The sequence below is a fragment of the Copadichromis virginalis genome, linkage group LG19, assembly GCF_057382275.1.
Source record: "Copadichromis virginalis isolate Kocher_CV1m ecotype Utaka linkage group LG19, C_Virginalis_male_GT1.1, whole genome shotgun sequence".
NCBI lineage: Eukaryota > Metazoa > Chordata > Actinopteri > Cichliformes > Cichlidae > Copadichromis > Copadichromis virginalis.
The window spans coordinates 17,485,315-17,505,891 of record NC_140636.1 but is presented as its reverse complement, the minus strand read 5'-3'; the positions used below and the strand labels follow the sequence as shown (position 1 = coordinate 17,505,891).

Sequence of the window (20,577 nt, the reverse complement as noted above, 5' to 3'; positions counted from 1 at the left end):
TGGGTCACCTGACTCCTGACTGAAGATCAGCAGTTTTTTTGCTTGCTGATGGCATAGATTCATGGCAGATTTCATCATCAGGCTCCAACTGTGACATTCAGGGAGACAAGTTTTTTTTTGTACACATGCCCACCACAGTCCAAACTGTAACCTCGGTGGCAATCTTTAGGATGTGCTGCTGAAGACTTTACTCAGTGGTTCATCTCTCCAATCATTATCAATACTTAAAAACTACTCGGCAAAAAAAAACTCAAACTGAAATAAATCTGACATTGGAGAGGCGAGTCAAGGAGGCCATTTATGTAAAAAGGAACAAGCCTCTCTAAGAGTACATCTTTCAGTGCAGTGATTGCAGCCATTTCCCAATTGTTTGTACTCATGGACATTGATTAATGGTCATGGCAGTTTGCATATCAACAACGATGAAATCTCAATGCTCATTGTTATGCAGCGGCGCTGGTTTGGATTGTTATGCATGTGTATTGTTTATAAGGCTGGGGAAACCTGCAGTCAGCTGGGACTGTATAAGTCACTTAGATGAGTGAGGAAATGTTTCCCCCCACTGAAAATGCTGCATCCAGATAAGCAGAATCAACTTTCTGGGATTGCATAAGCTTATTATAAACAATGCTACGGTGAATGCTCGCCTTTAGCTAAAGGCGGTCCACCAAAGTAGTCTTGTGTATGACTTCTTTTTTTTTTTTTTGGCCGGGCACTGTATATTGAGATCAATGCATTACAGTATTAAAGGAGACAGATGTTTAAAAAAAAAAAAAATCAATTCATCCATCTGCCCTGGTGGGAAGTCTCTGGGCTCCCTGTGAATGACCAAGCTCTTTTTCCTAAGGTGAGTTTAAACACTCCAGAGAAAGTTCATTTGTGGTATACACCAGAAATGGAGAATTATTTTGTCAAAGACATAACAAATATTATAATGAATTCATTTAAAGGAATGAGGACGCTTTCATATTTACACTGTAAATGTTGCATCTAAGATTTGTCTGTAAAAATCTTAAGGATGAAAGACAATTTGACATTTCAAAGTAAAAAATATTTTTGTAACTCTAAGATATCCTTATTAAATATATTCTTTATTGAAGTATCGCTTGATCAGTCCAAAGTACAGAATCTGCGGCACAGTTCGCAGCAGGAGGCGATGCGTCTGGAATTGCCCTTTACTCCTAAATTTTATATTTGGATGAAGCAACAGTCCTGCAATACTAAATCTGTCAAATGCTTAGTCCAATCAGCAGTCCAATGATTGGCAAGTAGGACCAAAGAAATGTATTGAGGAGATCTGGAGCTTGGTGACATTGAATGTAATAACCTGATGCTGAATCTGAAATACCAGAGTCCAGTCAATAGGGAACCCTGCAGGCAGTGAGCAGGTCAATATCAGAGTTTGCTCTGAAAAAAAATGTGGGTCTGTTAGAAAGCACAAATATAGATCGGATCAGTGTGGATGCGAGGGCCACAGCCATGCTTATATTATCCACCTCACATCTGACCTTATTATTCATTTACACACATTTACAACAATAAACATGCATATTGCTGTTTTTTATGTTAATCATTTGTTCCTATCAGTAATTATCATGGCCATGGAATAAAACACATTCAACAGCAGAGAGCTGACAGGGGTTTGATTTGAGTTAGTTTAGCTTTGTGCTTAGTTGCGTTTGCATTTTATTTACACCGTTTGTTTTATTGGGGTTAGTATGCGAGGTCTCTCAGGTCATTTTGACTGGATAGTTTGTGCCTCGTTGCCAAACTCCAGTCGATGATAAATAATAAAAGACTGACTACCAGTCTGGATCAGGATGTTAAAGTCAGCAAGTTCTCACTGGCCTGGTGACCCATTATACAGGGAGTGCAGAATTATTAGGCAAGTTGTATTTTTGAGGAATAATTTTATTATTGAACAACAACCATGTTCTCAATGAACCCAAAAAACTCATTAATATCAAAGCTGAATGTTTTTGGAAGTAGTTTTTAGTTTTAGCTATTTTAGGGGGATATCTGTGTGTGCAGGTGACTATTACTGTGCATAATTATTAGGCAACTTAACAAAAAACAAATTTATACCCATTTCAATAATTTATTTTTATCAGTGAAACCAATATAACATCTCCACATTCACAAATATACATTTCTGACATTCAAAAACAAAACAAAAACAAATCAGCGACCAATATAGCCACCTTTCTTTGCAAGGACACTCAAAAGCCTGCCATCCATGGTTTCTGTCAGTGTTTTGATCTGTTCACCATCAACATTGCGTGCAGCAGCAACCACAGCCTCCCAGACACTGTTCAGAGAGGTGTACTGTTTTCCCTCCTTGTAAATCTCACATTTGATGATGGACCACCGGTTGTCAATGGGGTTCAGATCAGGTGAACAAGGAGGCCATGTCATTAGTTTTTCTTCTTTTATACCCTGTCTTGCCAGCCACGCTGTGGAGTACTTGGACGCGTGTGATGGAGCATTGTCCTGCATGAAAATCATGTTTTTCTTGAAGGATGCAGACTTCTTCCTGTACCACTGCTTGAAGAAGGTGTCTTCCAGAGACTGGCAGTAGGACTGGGAGTTGAGCTTGACTCCATCCTCAACCCGAAAAGGCCTCACAAGCTCATCTTTGATGATACCAGCCCAAACCAGTACTCCACCTCCACCTTGCTGGCGTCTGAGTCGGACTGGAGCTCTCTGCCCTTTACCAATCCAGCCACGGGCCCATCCATCTGGCCCATCAAGACTCACTCTCATTACATCAGTCCATAAAACCTTAGAAAAACCAGTCTTGAGATATTTCTTGGCCCAGTCTTGACGTTTCAGCTTGTGTGTCTTGTTCAGTGGTGGTCGTCTTTCAGCCTTTCTTACCTTGGCCATGTCTCTGAGTATTGCACACCTGGTGCTTTTGGGCACTCCAGTGATGTTGTAGCTCTGAAATATGGCCAAACTGGTGGCAAGTGGCATCTTGGCAGCTGCACGCTGGACTTTTCTCAGTTCATGGGCAGTTATTTTGCTCCTTGGTTTTTCCACACGCTTCTTGTGACCCTGTTGACTATTTTGAATGAAACGCTTGATTGTTCGATGATCACGCTTCAGAAGCTTTGCAGTTTTGAGACTGCTGCATCCCTCTGCAAGATATCTCACTATTTTTGACTTTTCTGAGCCTGTCAAGTCCTTCTTTTGACCCATTTTGCCAAAGGAAAGGACGTTGCCTAATAATGATGCACACCTGATATAGGGTGTTGATGTCATTAGACCACACCCCTTCTCATTACAGAGACGCACATCACCTAATATGCTTAATTGGTAGTAGGCTTTCGAGCCTATACAGCTTGGAGTAAGACAACATGCATGAAGAGGATGATGTGGACAAAATACTCATTTGCCTAATAATTCTGCACTCCCTGTATAATTTTTTAATGGTTACTTATTGTTTTTATTCCATCTAAGAGAACAGTGCCATCAGCTACGGATTGACTATTAAACATTCCTTGTATTATTATATTAAACGTTAACTGGCCAGGCTGCTAGTGTGGCCGTCTTCATTCAGCTGACAGATGCACACTGTAGCCCAGGATTAACACTTGCATATGAAAATGCACTGATAGGTCATTCATGTCTTTGAATCAAAAATCTGATTCAGGGTGAATTTCTAACTTGGTAAGTCGCTCTGATAACCAGTTTTTGAGTTTTACTGACGTCAGAAATCAGAATAAACTTTGCCCAAAAGTAAACTGTCAAACATCAGTAAAAACCTTTCAATGAGATTAAGAATGCTTTGTCCAGATCTCAGCTACCTCTTATTTCTGACTCTCTGAGCCCTCTACCACTCATAAATGTATTTTATTTTTAATTTAGCTGCACAAGTTTCACTGTGCAGAATGAAGTGCAGGTCATCCAAACAAGGTTGTTCTGTGCTTAACTAAAAGTTGTGTAACTACGAGCATAATGTGTTGGAGCCAATCATTGCTCAAAGGACATCTTGTAACCAACAGCTACAGTACACTGTGTACAGAGAGAGGTGTTCTGCACTTGCTAACATGAGTTCTTGCAGAAGAGCAAGACTTCCAATCAAAGCAGTTCTGTCCATTCGGTTTTTCTTTTTGTTTTGGGGTTTTTTGTTAGGCTTTTTTTTTGCTAGGTGTATGAGGAGTCAATAAAAACAGCGAAAAAGCTGCCAAATTCACAACAGTGAAGCGTGGTAATCACTGCTGTAAGCGAGAGAAATGTCAGGTGTCCAAGCCTTAAAAAAACAAATATCCAAATCCCCAAATTAAAAGCTGAATTAATTATCAGAAAATTAACATTTGATTTGATTAAATGAATAATAAGGTGCAGCACTCATTTTTCAGTTTGGCTCACACAGACCTGGATGGGGATAGCATATTTAATATTATCCTTATTATATTTTTACTTTGTTACATGCATATATCCTGTAATGCAAGAGTAGGTCCTGAGATGATTTCTATAAAGCTTTTCTAATATCTCATTCCCACTTGGAGGATTTTCCATTAGTGTTGATGGAAAGGTGTTGACTCATGGTCTCATTTAAAGTTGATGTGGACTCTGCACACTGCGGTCGATTTGTATCTGAAAGTTTAAACAATGCTCTAGTGGTCCTTGTTAGTACATGCTGTATGCTTCCAGTTGGTATGCCAGATACTTTTTCAAAGTTTTACTCTCAAATGCTAAATTTAATTCTACTCTTAACAAAATGTTAAGAGCAAAGAAGAGCAAGCCTTGTTTCTTTCTTTTTGAAAACATTTTTTCAGTAATACCGAGGTGTCAGAGATGTCCCTCATCGTGACGTAATGGCGTATTATCAGCCTTTTGTTTAAGCTATCAAAATGGATACATTTGAAAGGGAGGAGACCTTGCAGATTAGCAGGGCTTTGTCAGCCACACTTGTGTTAACAGCTGGGCTTTTTAAACAATTCTAAAAGCAAGCAATTATGTACTCAAAGTGTTATGCATCAAAGTTTCATCCTTGGCCAGTGTGAGTAAGTGCACTTAATAGGTTTGCAAACAGTTTTTGAGAAGGTACTCAGAAACATCACAGAAATAAAGGCAGTAACAAATATTACAGTGTTTTATGATATCATTTAGAAAATTTGCATGAATTGTCCCTTTTAATTCCTTACATGACATAAGAAGTGTTTATTTTCCAAAGAAAAGATGCCAAGCAGTGTGCAAACCTACTTTAGGGGCTCAGAAGCTAAATACAGGTGCAATTGAGTGACACTGATGCAAAGATGTGTAGTTTGTGTGTAGAGAATTGTTTAAGATCCTGATGACACAGCACCATTTGACAAGGCAAAAGTACAGGTAATTACAGCTACAGTTGTTTCCCTTACACTTACATATAAAAGAGTCAGTCAGATAGAAAGTTAATGCAAGATTATCTGGCACAGCTTCCTGGTGTTGTGCAGCAGACAACCATAAGAACAGCACGAGCTTGTGCAAACAGTGCACTCATGGGTGCTGGTGCTCACTGCTACTTGCTAATCAATGCAGAAACAGGCAATCGTGTGTCTGTACGGGGAAAGCAAGACCTCGTGGTGGAGGCGCAACTGCTCAATGTTTGGCATTAAATTTTTTGGCTAAGATTCTTCTTAGTAGTTTCCAAAGGGGAATGAAAGGTCACTCAGGTGAACTGAAGCTTAATGATCATTTCTGTGAGAGGGATTTCCAGCAACCACGCTGGGACGGCGTCTTTTTGCACATTGGAAATAAAAGATATCACTACTGAATACCCAAAATATCTCCAAGGTTCAGAAGTTCATAATAAAAAGGATGCACTAGACCAGCGGTCCCCAACCTTTTTTGCGCCACGGACCGGTTTATGCCCGACAAAATTTTCACAGACCGGCCTTTAAGGTGTCGCGGATAAATACAACAAAATAAAACTAGTACTGGTACCGAAAAAAAGAAGACTTATTCATAACACACGTGAAAAGACCAAGTTAACGATAAAAACGATAACAAAATAACGCTGAAAACCGATAAAAACCCTGAAAACCATACATTTCACACCCGAGCCTCAACTCTCGCGGCCCGGTACCAAACGACTCACGGACCGGTACCGGTCTGAGGCCCGGGGGTTGGGGACTGCTGCACTAGACCACCGTCTTACCCATGCAACACTGTAATGCACACGCCTGACACTGAGTACATAACCTTGTCTTTATCACATCACCAACATTAGTAGACTAAACATATTGCAAAACTACTATTAAACAAATGGATGGGCTCCAGTTGTTCAGTGAAAGTAAATCCAGCAGAAAATACATGCACCAAGTTAAAATTTTCATATATTTTTAAGCACCGTAGCTCAAGCTCAATTCCAAAGAGATGAATGTGTTCCCAGTATACTTTCAACTCTGTTATATGCTCACCGTTTGTGCAATTTACACTTTTAATATAGGGGCACACCAGTGAAAAGTAAGGCTACTGTTAATTAGATAAAATTGCCATGGATTTCATGCCTGCACGCTACCAAGAAAATGACTATGTAGCCAAATGACCACTAAACATATTGACTGGTAGTTGTGGGAATTAAACTGGGACAAAAATGGGGGGTTTAATTTCGTGAAAATCACAACTTTAATTAAAGGAATATTATATTGCACTTTAATGATTCAAGCTGGGTGTTTGATCAGTGTCATGGATTCAAAGTTGCACTCACATCTATGCATTTCTTGGTAAGAAATCAAAAGCAAACAAGTTTCTCTCATTCATTATGCCGAGAATGAAATGCCCCAAAGCCTGCTCATTTCCCTGCTTCACTAATCAGTAGCCATGGCACATTTCCCCTCTCTCTGCCACTTGTACTATATTGAAACTAATGGCTTGATTCCCCCAAAAACAGCTTCTTCCTGTATATTCTTCGTGTGTTATCCTGCGTGTTGACTGGGTGATATGTCCATGCTCTGTCTCAGTGGATTTATTACTGCCTAGTCAGCAGGCAAGACACAATAATTTGTGCCGCTGGGAATGGCGCAGATGTATGAAAAAACGCACTCTCCCTAGATCCCATCTCTCAGCAAGGATTTTTTTGTTCTGCTCAGTGAAGGTGGAAGGGCTTTAGCAGCTCCTCCTGACAGCGCTGTTCTCCCTACATTGAGCCGCCAGCTGTCCGTTCCTTTGATTAAGCTCTGCATTTTCAACTCCTCATTCACTGCCTTTTCTCTCTCGTATCTGCCCTTGTGCTGCATGGCCTCTAAAGTTTTACGTCATTTGAAAGAGATCTAATTGATATACCGTTTTATTTATTTATTTTTAAGGTGAGCTCATCAGCTGCTCATTTATCCATGCAGTACTCACTGAAATGCAACTAGATGCATTTGGCAATGCTTGCTCGAAAAACAAAGACTTTCTGAATATCCATTAGTGATGCTTCACAGTTACACAAACCACAACACAAGGCAAATTTGGGTCAGGCACTGGGACAGAAAGAATTTGCACCCTTGTTAAATCAAAAAAACCGACATTCCAGTCCAGCCAAAATCACCCCTGGAGAGTCACTGGGTCAGTACACAGGCAGCGGAACATACGATTTTAACAAGCCTGTTGCAGATACAGTATAACAGTCATGCTCAGAGGATTTGTTAGGAATGCTGACTTTGTATAATCTAACCTCGAGTAGCTGCTCTGTCTGTGCGTGAGGATGGAGTGTTTGGTTTAGGAGCTGCCTAAGAAGATTTCCCTCTTCACACTGTGCGTTGGAAGCATTTTATTGTTTCTGTGTTTATCAGCCTTCATCTCACGTACCTTAACAGCATCATACTGCTGCTGCTCAACACTTCTCAAAAATTCAGGTTTTTTTCCCCTTCTTTCTAATGTTGTAGATTCTCCACTGCAGTGCCTAAAATTGCTTAACCATCTCATATAACCGTTTTTCCATGGCAACCATCTCCGAAGCTAAAAGTATCAGCATCGTACGAATGCACTGAAATTAAGTGTCAAAGCTTTGCATTCTGCTGATGAGCGTGATTCGCCTCAGATGACCTCATCAGAACCCCATCAACAGAGAAACTTAATTGTATTTGTAAAAGAATGCCCTTGACTGCAAACCACTCCAAAGTAACAAAAGAGGTTTTAAATACAGGCCTAAATAAAGGAAAGGAAATGAAGGGACACGTGAAGCAAATTTTTACTGTTAATATTCTCACTTTACTCTGTAAATGGTTTGTGATTGGTGGCTTTCTCAACCTTAACTGCAGTATGTTACATTTTCACATCTATTAGCTGGTTGGCCGTCATGCCGGGTGCTCTCTTCATCCTCTGGAGTATATTTGGGTTGGGTAGCTGGTAATCTGTCCAGTAGACCAATTCCACAGCGGTCATTTGACAGAAAACCTGAGCCCTAATAATAATAATAATTATGATTAGTATTATGACTATTATTACTGTCAACACTCTTATCTCGTAAGGGCTGCTGTGAATAAAGCACATAAATATGAATCTACAGCTAGCTTGACTGATTTGGCAGAAGCAATGGGAAAATGGCACAAAGTTACCACTCCTAGCTAAGAAATAGCTGGGAATAAAATTTCTAACAAAATGAGGAAAAAAGTATTTTAAAAAAGAAGTCCGTTTTAGCAAAGTTTACAATGAAAATGGGTGATGGTCCTGGTGTTTGAATTTTACCTATGGACAGAGCCAGATTGGTACTTTGTGCCCATCTCCAGAAGGTTGTTTGTCCTCTGGGCAGCTTTCTCTTAGCGGACCTCTCACCTTTTCATATTGTAGCAGCTAGTAGCAGTTTCTTTAAACATGTCCATAAAAAGATAGCTGCTGCTTGCGTCACTCATTGGTTTTGAAGCTTTAACCTGAACATTACAGTCATCAACATTTTATTAAAGTTGGGTGTTTTTACATAGGAGCCATCAGATGATAACCCTCCACTACATGTAATAATGCATCTATTAAGGCTTACAGACTATAAATTCACAGTTTGACGACTCAAGCTTCACTTGTTCAGTATCAGCATTGATCCTCTCGTCTCTGTCTTTACTCTACCAGGTTCAACTGTTTTGAAGTTTTTGCCTTGGATGGAGCCAGCACCAATATTCTTCAATTTTGCACTGCAGCAGAAAGCACAGACTGGCTCCAAGCAATATCCACAAATATCAATGACTTGACACAGGAGAATGTAAGTGTATTTCTAAACATTAGAGGCTTGGTTGGATCTTCCTCTGAGTGTGTACTAAAAATGAAGGTGAAAAGAGTGATTCGAATGCTCTCGTGTTTCCATAAAGTTTAAAATGAATGATTTACACATGCACATTAATAGTTTCACAACGGGAGGAAGGAAGGAATCACAAAACTTGACAAAATTCAGGTTGTGAATTATTTTCCACTTTTGATCTGCTCAGTAATAAAAGAACCCTTGAAACTGTTTTGCCCACAGTTGTTCCCCCCATCACACATTAAAGTAGTTTTAATAGACCCTTCCTGGCAAGCACTCATTGACTCACAGTGGCACCTCTCCCCCTCTACTGACAAAAAAAAAAAAAAAAAAAAAAGATGCTCTTCGATACCTAATTAATGGCTGCTAAGTAGTCATTCGGCGCGTGCTCTGCTCGCTCTCATTTCCTCCTATTTCACTTTGATTATCACGCTGATGATGCGAATAGTTTTTGGTGAGGATGAAGACTTACTGTAAGCCCGTGCTCATCGATGGCACAGCTGCCTTTTTTAAAAAGTGTGATTAATTCATGCCTGCATTCACCTAATTACGGACGTGCAGCGTGATTGCTAAATGGCCAATCAGGATGTAATTGTGTTGCCACCTTGGGAGAGAGCGGAACTTTTGTTTTAATGACCTACAACCTTTAAATAGACTCTTTAACACTCTTGGGGTCCGTCGCAGACATGGTGGAAGACTATATGATGCTCTTTGATGTTCTTTTAGAGGAAATAGAGAAAAAAATATAAATATTTGGGCAGCAGCTTGCTGATATCTAATAATATGAAGATTTCAGGTGACGGTGAACTTTTCGAATGTAGCTCAGGTGGAACAAGCAAGTCGCGAGCCCCATGCTGATTGTGATATGCTGACACACCAGGTGTGCTTTCAGTGTGAAAATGCTTTGCTCTGGTTTGCAGCATTTTTCCTGCTGAGTGATAACCTCTGTGGCACATTTGGAAAATGCTTCTCTTTTTCTGGACCTATATTTTCTGAAGGTGGGCTTTAATTGACATGCACTGTCATCCAATGACTTTAAAATGGGTCTGCTATTTTGTGGATTGGTGGGGAGCCAACATGTCACTCCAGAGAGGCGTTTTTTCATTTTCCTTTATTTCACTGATTTCATTTATTGTGTCCATGAATTTATTAGATTCATTTGCAGGAAAGCATGTTTCCCAGGCAGTGCTGCCAACTTCAGATGTTTTTATTACCTCATTAATACTTTATAATACATTTATATTTGCTACTTAATTTACATTTGGTTTTTTTTGCTTTCCTGAGCAGTTTGTGTGGTGTGGTGGTGTTCACTGCCCCGCTAGAGAAGGCTACTGCCTTCATGTAGTTCCATGGGGCTACATGGACTTTAACAGTGTTTACGATGGCCATATGTGTCACAATAACATTTATATTAAAAGACTAAATGAGTCACTTAACCTGTGGTTTTAACAAACAAGCTGATTTGTTTATTTATAATAAGTTCTGTAGCATTTAAGTGGTTAGACCTTAGCTTCTCTTGACACGCAGAATGTAAATAGACATTTAAAACCGGTTAGAGTTTGTAAAAATGCACAAAAGCTTTTTAACTCTTTGATTCAAAGCTATTAAGGGTTCAGAATGTTTTTATGTAATCTGAAATGTAAATATGTTTTCTAACTGTATATCTGTTTAATTTCTGTTTCTTTTAATAGATAAAGATCATCAACAAGTACTGCTCTTCAGATGATCAAGTATGTCATTATTTGCCTAACTTGACACAAACACATCATTTTTGTATCTTTTTGAGAACAGGTGCTTAATTGCCAGAAGACCAACAGGCCAATTAAATTCCTTCTGACAGCACACCTTCAGACCACAAAAGAGGCGAAAATCAAACTGAAAATGCCGTCCAACTGCTTGGACGACACTATCAATGTGTATCCCTGCTCTATGAGCAGAAACCTGACATGTGTGAAATGGCCTGTTGAAGTTAACTCAAATATTTTCCACTGACCATATTCTGGGTGTGAATATCTATTTTAGTCTCTAAAGCAGAGGTCTCAACTGCAGACTGCAATGTTTTAGAAACGGCACTTCTAGCCGTTACATTCATCTCACTTAACACTCGTCCAAAGCTCCTTTTGAACGGCCATAACAGCGTTTCTAGTTATTGTCGTGGCCTTTTTTTTTTTTTTATTGTTGTCAAGTTTTCAATTTAGTTACTACTGGTGAGCACATTCCTAGGAGTATACCAATGTATCCCATGTTGGCAGTAACTTTATACACATGTCTATTTAAGTTTTTTGTGAGAAATGTTATAAATGTGTTTAAAATGGCATCGTCTGCATACGACTGCAGCTCTGTGCAAAATCATCAGGGCAATATGAAAATTCAATTCAATTTGTCAGGGGAAAAAAAAAGTAGAACTTGCTCACTCAAAACTTTACTGCAGGATGCTTTAGATAGAACGTATTGCCAGCAAACAGTCAAGGCCCGAACTTAGAAATCACTGGACGTTGTTAACCACAGGATACGGGAGTGTAGCTGATAAGCAGTGCTTGGGATTTTCTCTGCTTTCCTCTGCTTAGATGAGACTTCCAAGTCAATCTGGAGTAGATAAAAGGAAATTGTTGCAGTGCAGCTGAGACTGCAGAACTGTATTGAAAAGTATCGTTTTAAATGGATGTTTTCTGAGCTGCGTCATTGGGTCCCCCCCCATTCACTTACTTTGTCAGTGCACTGTAGACCATTCTTTTCCATTTTCTTAGTAAGAACATATTTTTCATTGTGTGTGTCTTTTTGTGTATTATCCATTTATTTATTTCAAATCAAATAATGAAAATGTATCCTTCTGAATCTCTGCAGATTGTTCACATGGGCTGGGCATGCGAATGCCCCGAGGGTAGCGCTCCCGGTCGATCTTCAACATTTAAGTTCCTGGCACTCCGAGGACCATATTTTTATATCTTCAAAAGTCCGCCGGTAATTTGTTTTTTCAATTTTCCTATTCAATATGGAGAGGAAATTGGTACATTTCTGTGGTGGGTCAGAAACCTGACTAGAGTTGGGCAGGTTTATAAATCATTTCTTCTAAAGTGAATCATAAACAAAATACATTTCTACAGCTGGCTTTTAGAAAGGAGGGGTTGTGGTATGGTGCATATGTTTGGTGTGGTACTGGATACATGTAATTAGCAAAGGCAACAGATTAAAAAATAAGAACTCTCGGTCCTCATGTTCTCAGTAGATGAAAAGCCTGAAGTTTTGAAACATAAGAAAACAATTTGCCCACATTTTGTGTTTAATATTGTTGTGAGACCTCTGTGTCATCGTGTAATGTTGATACTTACAGAATCTTTTTTTTTTTTTTTTTACAATAAACATGTAATATCAGAATAACAGAAATGACAGTTGGCCATTATATTGTTTATAGTGCAATTCCTCTAGTAGTTTATATCGGAGGTACAGAATGGAGCATACGAGCTTTTATTCTGTCCTTCTCTGTACCAGAAGTTCTGTTCACTCGTTGGTATAAAAACCACTGGACACTAAAGTGTCTTTTGTCCTCCTTATATAATTTAGAAAGTGTTTCTGGTTAATCACAGTTATTCAGTGGTTTTTCTCCCGAGGTAGTGTGTGCACATTAATTGTGAGTTAAGTTTTCTTGGCCTTCCTGCTGGACTGTGTCTTTGTTACCCTTTACACAACTGTACACAGGAGAAGCTAATGTTCTCTTTGATGGTTCGTTAGTGTAGCAAACTTTGGTGTGCATGTATTTGCTCTGTTTAAATTCAGATTGTCAGAGACTTTTGATCTCTTCTTAGCTGCAGTTTGAGAACAGAATCCAAGCGTTTCCTGACCATTTTATGAGGAGGCACGAAATAATAATAATGACTATTGACGACAGTGGCTGTAGGTGAACAAATACAGTGCAGCATTTCTTCATAAATATTTTCATTTCAAATTGCTCATTATTGTGAAAGAGAAAAAATACTGTAAGAGGGGGGAAAATTTTTTGTAAAAAGCTTGTTTTAAGTCATAAAGAAAATTCTCTTGCTTGAACAAGTTGCAGCAAATTAAAGTTTTTCCAGGCTTGAAGTGTGCCAGGCAGGCACCTGTAAGTGCAAACGTCCCGAAAGGAACTCCAGATATTGCAAGCCTTAGGTCTGCTCACATCTACTTATTACAAATACTGGATAACATTTCAAACCCAGCAGACCAAAATAATATGAAGGGTCTTACAAGAGGGCGACCCCCATCACCAAGATCTGCAAAAGCAGATCTCGTATCTAATCTTGTGAAGCCATCTTACACTTCCTGAGAAAACAGCATGCGTGTTACCCAAAAGTGCAACCCCCCCCCCCCAAAAAAAACATCTCATGCATGTTGAGTGCTGCTCTTTTATGATTGGTGAGGACCATTCCACATGTAAAATGCAGTGGTGAGTGAGAAAACAGTTATGATAAAAGCAGGTGGAGCAGCTTCAAGCTGAATAGCAAAGCAAATATAGAAAAATAATTATATTCAAGAGCAGATAAAACTGTAGATTCCTCAAATATCTTACATCTCGTAAAAGTGTGTTCTCAAAAACCAGTTTTAGACCGTTTTTCCTTGGTGGGTGTTCCACATTAATATTTAAAAATGAGTATAGCATTCAGCTGGGCTCCTAATACTATATATTAACAGTTTAAATGTTACAGCCATGAAGAAATTTGGATATGAATGGTGGGCTGAAGATTCTCTGGTGACTTTATTAATAGAATGCACCAGGTTTTATTTTAGTTTGGAGTTTAGTTTAATTAGAGATGTGTGAAATGTATCAAAAGCAGGCTGTAGATTTGCAAAGAAGATGTTAAGGAAAGAGGTAGTCGCATATAAAAGTAGCACCATCTGTGTTAACTTTAGTTTTTGGTGCCAGAGATAAATTTTATGGTGAATAAAAAAGGTCCAAGACTGGATTCCCTGCTGAACACCTGTGCAAACTACAAGGACATCTGGGCTGAAGTCTTTGGAGTACAAATTAAACAGTAGAGTGTCTAGTAGAGTGTCACGATACTGAATTAAATGCTTTTGAGAAATCCACAGAATAAAACAAAGAACCTTTAAGATGGTTATTAGTCTTTATATACGCTTACCTACTGCAATTAACTTAAAAATGAGCTATAAGAAGAGCAGTTAGCCCAGCACAGAGGCAAAACAGGGAGAGGTCCAGTTTAAACTGAAAACTTTACGACATATCTTATATCCGCTTATCAATCCAAAAAAAAGAAGAAGAAAACATTAGAACATATAGAATTAAAGATTTTATTGTTTTAAAATATCTTCGAATAAAATTAAATGATAATTGAAAGAATGGAAATCAGATTTAGCTTTTCTAATAAGTACAAGACAGTTTTTTCTTAGTAGCTGAAACTTTGCAGATAGAAGATTGTTAGATATTCAAAATCAGTCTGTTCTGCAATGAGAGCATTGTGGAGGAGAACCAAGGATTATACACAGATATATTCTGAAAATTTTAAGGCGGCATGATTAAGTACATATTAAAATTTGTGACGTGATGAAAGGTAGGTCATGATTGGAAACGTTTTCAATTTAATTGAGGTCAGAGTGCTGCTGTTACTTAAAAAAATAAATCTTTTCATTAAGATATTTAAAATTCAGTTTATTTATAAAATGTAGCAGGTTGTTAGTCTGAAGGTCAAACATTTTTCTGTCACATGTAGTTGGGCACTGGTAGCTGATGTATCCAGAAGAAATTGCACCAGTGGGTTATTTAAGTGGGTTATTTGTTCAAATATGATCTATCATGGTTGATCTAAAAGGAATGCATTTATTTGGACATGTAAGGCTACAAATCAATTATTATATAATAATCTCTTGTAATGTTGTTGTAATGTAGCAGAACGTTTAGAGAGCAAATCTAAATTCAAGTCACACTCAATAACTTCCTCAGAACTAACATGTAATGGCAATACTTCGGCAGTCTCTGACAGGGCTGAACTGCTTGCAGCAGGGAGATGATGAACTCCAGTAACAGTAAAATGTGCACTACCTCCAGGGGAGTCAATAACAATATATTCAGTAGTCTGGTAGCGAAGCAACATTAACAAGGCAAGCCTCTGTGTAGAGCCTTTGACACAGTCATACTGCACCTTGTTGTTTTCCTGTCAATGCCAAAGACATGTAGTAATCCAAATTTATGTCCACATGATTGACCTGGTTAGGCAAGTTTCAGTAAGGACAAAAATTCTCTTATGTCAACAAAATGCAATTTTTGGAATTGTAAGGGGCTTCTTATGTTTAGATGTAATATAGCTCACTGAACTGTACTGAGAGGTCATTTCAGTGGAGATGTGTTCTCTCTCTCGGGAGGCTGTGTATTGATCATTGAAAGATTATTTAATTTAACTATAGATAAGGTGGGTCAGAAGCTAGAGCGGATCAGGGTAGATGAGGATTCCTCCATTCTGCATGTCAAAGTATCCTTGAGTAAGGTCCTGGATCTATCAGAGTCGTGACTGGGTGAATGAGGCTTGTAGTAAAAAGTACTGTTAAACTAGGAAAAGTGCTAAACAAGTACCAGTCCACTCATCTGGATTAATAACTACCTAACAGCATTTCACTTCAGTAATTTTGCAGGAACACTCATATCAGTTGCCTTTCTTCTGATATGCAGCCTTCTTCAGTGGCCAGCTGTATGGACAGTATGAGTCCTGCTAGCTTCCTTTTATTCCCCTTTTCCCGCCAACTGGTACTCAGCTGTATGAGACACTTTTCATATTTACAGCTAAATCAACAAGTAGGTCTGAGAGACCATTACCTGACCATGAGATGAGAAGCTTCTTCCTCCCACACGCTGAAGACATGCATGTAAGGTTATTTGGTGACTCTAAATTGGCTACATATGTGAGGTTGATGGAGTGAAATGTATAGAATAAAAGTGCTATATGAATGTATGCTTAAAGTTCTCTGAGGGGTCAGTAAGATGACAAAAGCATTGTATATATGTGGATATTACATAGCTCAACAGCCAGTATTGCTGCCTCTCTGTACTCATTAGCACACTGACAGCATTTCCATGTACTGAATATCTTAAAGAGCTCTGCTAACCTTGCCCTTGCTACTTGACATCCCACTGTCCATTTGCATATGTGCAAGAAATTAAGCATTTCTCAGGAACTCTCTGCAGGAGGGGGAGATTCAGGAGAGGTGGAGGAAGATCTCAGCCTGGGCGTTTACCGTCTTATGTAGTCTGGAAGATGTGTGGTTGGTGGGGTGGGTGCAGTTTTCTCTGTGGTGGGGTTGGGTGAACTGTCCAGGGCTCTGTGGAGCCGGGGGGCGCTACTGCACTGGGCCCCGGTCTGATGGGCCTGGGCCCCCCTTCCCTGGCGGGTCGCGGAGGGTGGGAGTGCCTACTGGGGTCAGCGGGGGAGCTGGCCCCAGGGAGGGGTTACCTGCCCCTCCCTTCCTTCCCTCCCCATCTCCAGCTGCCTCCCTCTTCCCGCTCCTCCACAACCACCCACACATGCAGGGCCTTGGAGTGGGGGTATGTCACCAGGGTGCAGAGGAGGTTACCCCCCCCCCCCCCCCTGTCCCCTTCTGGCTGCCTCTGCCTCAATTTTATCCCACAACTTAGACATTCACATTATTCACACTCTCATTACACATACATATAGGATCTTGGGGGTGGGCACAATCACGGAGTCCAAATCACCATCAGGGTGTATACCTCACCCCTGACGTCGTTGCCCACCTCTCAATTTTAAATACACTTAGTCATTGAGGGTTAGCAGGAGGGACTATGCGCTTACCTGCTGCTCCTTGGCAGGTAGCTCCATGCCCTCCTGGGTTTTAATTGCACCTTAGAACACATATGCATCAACACTACAATGAGCGGGTGGAGGGAGGTTTGGAGTCTTCTCCCACCCCCATTCTCTGCGGCCTGCTGGAGCGGGAGGGCTAGTAGGAGGAGTTGGCCGTCCGACTGCGGTCTGGGGTGTGGGGCCTCCCTGCTGCTGCGGAGTCGGGGTGGTCTGCCTCTCCCCACCGCAGGGAAAAGGGTAACACCACCTGGGTCTGGGTGCAATTCCCCCCTCCAGGGGCAAGGGTACCTAGACCCGGTTTGTAGAGTACGCTTGGGGAGTGTGATTGTGTGTACAGTGTCTCTTTATGTCTGTCTCCACGTTGGTTGAGTGTGGAGTGAGTGCATATGAGAGCATGAGGGTGGGAATGGATGTTTGTGTCTGTGTGTGCCTGTATGTCTGTGTCTATATGTCAGGTTGGGTATCAGACGCCACCTTCTCTGGGGACACCTCAGGCCCTCCAAGGTTTGGAGGCCTATCTCCACCCACCACCACTTCCCCTGCCGGTGGCGGACTCCCTCAGGTGTCGGTGTGTTGGTGGTTCTTTGTGTCTGGGGGTGGGCGTCCGGGTACACACCGGCTCACTCCTTGGCGGCCGCTTGTCGGGGCCTGGGGCCTGGGGCTCGCTCGGGCCCCTTTGGAGGTGGGGTGCCCCCGGCCTCTCGGCCTAGGGCTCGGTCACTCAGGCGCAGCTGGGGGCCGGCGGAGCTCACGGGCGCGTCACTGCAACTCCCCCTGACTTCTGCTCCGCGGCTGCTGGGCGAGCCCTCATCTGGGACTCTCCTCAGCTCTTACTGGGACAGTGGCGCGGCTGCCCCTCTGTTGGTCTTCCATGGTCTCTTGTGTTCTGGGGGCCTCTGGATGTCTGGAGTTTTGATCTCCTCCATACCCGCTTCACACCCTGGAGGAAGGGGCTGTGGCCCCCCCACACTCCCTAGCAGATCATTACATGGAGAAACCTTTGGAATGCAAGCATGCTGATCCACACAGGTATGCACACATGGGTATTCACAGACGCGGACTAAAGCTTTCTTGGCTGCTGCCTCAGAGCACACTGTGCGCTGTCTATCTTGCGTGCTGCACAATATCGTTTATTACTTAGTAAATACTGATATCTATGACTAGCTAGTTTATTGTGATGGTGCTTTGTTTTCTCTATTATTATGTTGCTCTTTGTTGTTTGCTGTCTCCTCTGTTTGTTTTTGTTTGTTTGTTTGTTTTCTTTTTCTCCATACAGGTGACCCAGGAGTTCTTTTTTTTTTTTTTCCTCTCTCTTCCCCCCCCTTCTCACCGTCTCTTCTCCCCTTTGGTTTTCTTTCTTTCTCTCCCCCTCTCTCTCTCATTCATTCCCCCTGTCCTATTTATTAAAAAAAAAAAAAAAAAAAAAAATGACAAAGGATGAACTGAAGCTCTGCCATCACGTAATGTCGCATACTGCTGTTTCTGATGTCATTTAGAAAAAAAAAAAAAAAAAAGAAATTAAGCATTTCATCATCTATGCAGATGCTTTCTGCAACTCACGTAGGCACACTGTTGCATTCCTTTTGACTTCCATCCTCTGCTCGAGTCTCCAGACTGGCTCTGTTTCTGTGTCAGGTTACACGGCTGTCTGAACAGTGCATTTTTACAATTCCCTCTGCACACTGATGCTTTGTGTTAACATTAGTGATGGTCACCCCAGCTGTTTGTTGAAATGGCAGGAACAAGAGCCTGGCCTTGTTTAAACTACACTTGCTGATACCATCAAACGGGCCCTTTGTTGCAACCTGTGCATCATTGTGCTTGAGACATCACTACAGGAAAAAGAATCATAACCATCAGAGATTTTTAGTAACACTGGGTGAGAGGCCTCTGGTCTGGTATACTCAACCACATACATAAGCTACAACATTAAAACTTAATCTGGCACAACCCCCCCATTCCCAAGAAAACAGATTTAACCTGGTAGGGCATGGACAAAGGACCTATGGGGGTGTCCTGTGAAGTTCTAGGATATTGGTTTGTGGGTTCTGCAGCTGGGTCGTACTCTTAGCGTGGGGGATTTTGCTTGGTCTTTAGAAGATTTGATGTCCATTAAATGGCAGAACCTAAAGTTTACCAGGAGAAGGTTATAATGTAATGAGATCATTAGCATTATTAACTTCACCTGTCAGTGCTGATAATATTTTGGCCAGTATAATTTTTAAACTGTTCTTTAAAGTGCTGCAGGAAAGTCTTTTACAAAGAGTATGCCAGAGGCTAAAAAAAAATGTGACACAGAAATGGTGTTTTTGAAGGTGAGCTTAGGAAGAAAAAACCCCAAACCTTTTTGTAGCTTTTCGTAGTTTTTAAATAAAGAGAAAAAGCTACAGGCTGGGAGCAGGCGAGAACTGCAGTACACTACACACAACGCAGATCAGTTACAAAAATGAAAAGGGTTTTTTTGGTTAAGATATAGGCCAGTCATAGGACCAACAAATCATGTTTACAGGATGAGAGCAAAAGAAGTGAGCAGCTGTACTTTTAATGAACAATACTAATGGATGTATTGTGAAGTCACTGAAGTTATGGTTCCTTGAGCTAAAGACATTATGCAGCTGGTGGGCTGTGAAATGCCAGACGTGTCCTCTAGCTTGTGTTGAAAAATGGTAGTAGCCAATATCCCAGAGGCCGAGAGGCCTTGAATATTCAGCAGTATGTTTTTATTAGTATCAATTATCATGTGTCAAAAAGAAGTCAACAGTAACAGCTCAGCAGAGTAAGAGAAAATTTACTTTAGTACTTCAACAATGTTAGCTGTTGGAAACCAAAAAAAGGCCTTATTTTTATTATTTTAAATCCAAAATTTTCCGCATATGGGATAAAACATGGCCGAATGAATATACCCAAACCAACAGTGTGTGATTTTGCACCACGACTGTCATTTCACCACCACGTCCATGACATGACGCCTGGCGCGAACAGTAAGGAGTCTTTAGGGATGTTTACGGCTGTCGCTACGTGTTATTCAGTCATTTAGATTTTTCATGCAAAGCTGATTTTGTATGGGATGTTTTGTTGTTTTGTTATTTATAGGACCAGTACAACACAACCTATCGTAAAGAAGACAAAGAGGCAGTAGACATTGTTCATTGTGATTAAATAAGTGGAAATACACTGAGGAACAATTTTAGAACAGTCCATCCATCCATCCATTCGCTACCGCTTATCCTTTTCAGGGTCGCGGGGGGCGCTGGAGCCAATCCCAGCTGTCATAGGGCGAGAGGCGGGGTACACCCTGGACAGGTCGCCAGTCTGTCGCAAGGCCAACACACAAGGACAGACAACCATTCATACTCACATTCACTCACAGATTCACACCTAGTGGCAATTTGGATTATCCAATTAACCTATCCCCACAAACTGCATGTCTTTGGACGGTGGGAGGAAGCCGGAGTACCCGGAGGGAACCCACGCAGACACGGGGAGAACATGCAAACTCCACACAGAAAGACCCTGGCCTGATGGTGGAATTGAACTCAGGACCTTCTTGCTGTGTGGCAACAGTGCTAACCACCG

At 40.9% G+C, this 20,577-nt stretch overlaps 1 protein-coding gene across 2 annotated transcripts in view; it reads left to right on the top strand.

Moving 5' to 3' along the window:
• The window catches only part of sntg2 (syntrophin, gamma 2), a 112,434-nt gene that overhangs the window by 64,626 nt on the left and 27,231 nt on the right, over positions 1-20,577 (top strand). For both annotated transcript variants that reach the window (XM_085442535.1, XM_085442534.1), the window contains exons 10-12: positions 9,034-9,163; positions 10,891-10,929; positions 12,044-12,160. In XM_085442535.1, coding sequence (XP_085298661.1) covers positions 9,034-9,163; positions 10,891-10,929; positions 12,044-12,160 — 286 coding nt within the window. The remainder of the gene's footprint in view (positions 1-9,033; positions 9,164-10,890; positions 10,930-12,043; positions 12,161-20,577) is intronic.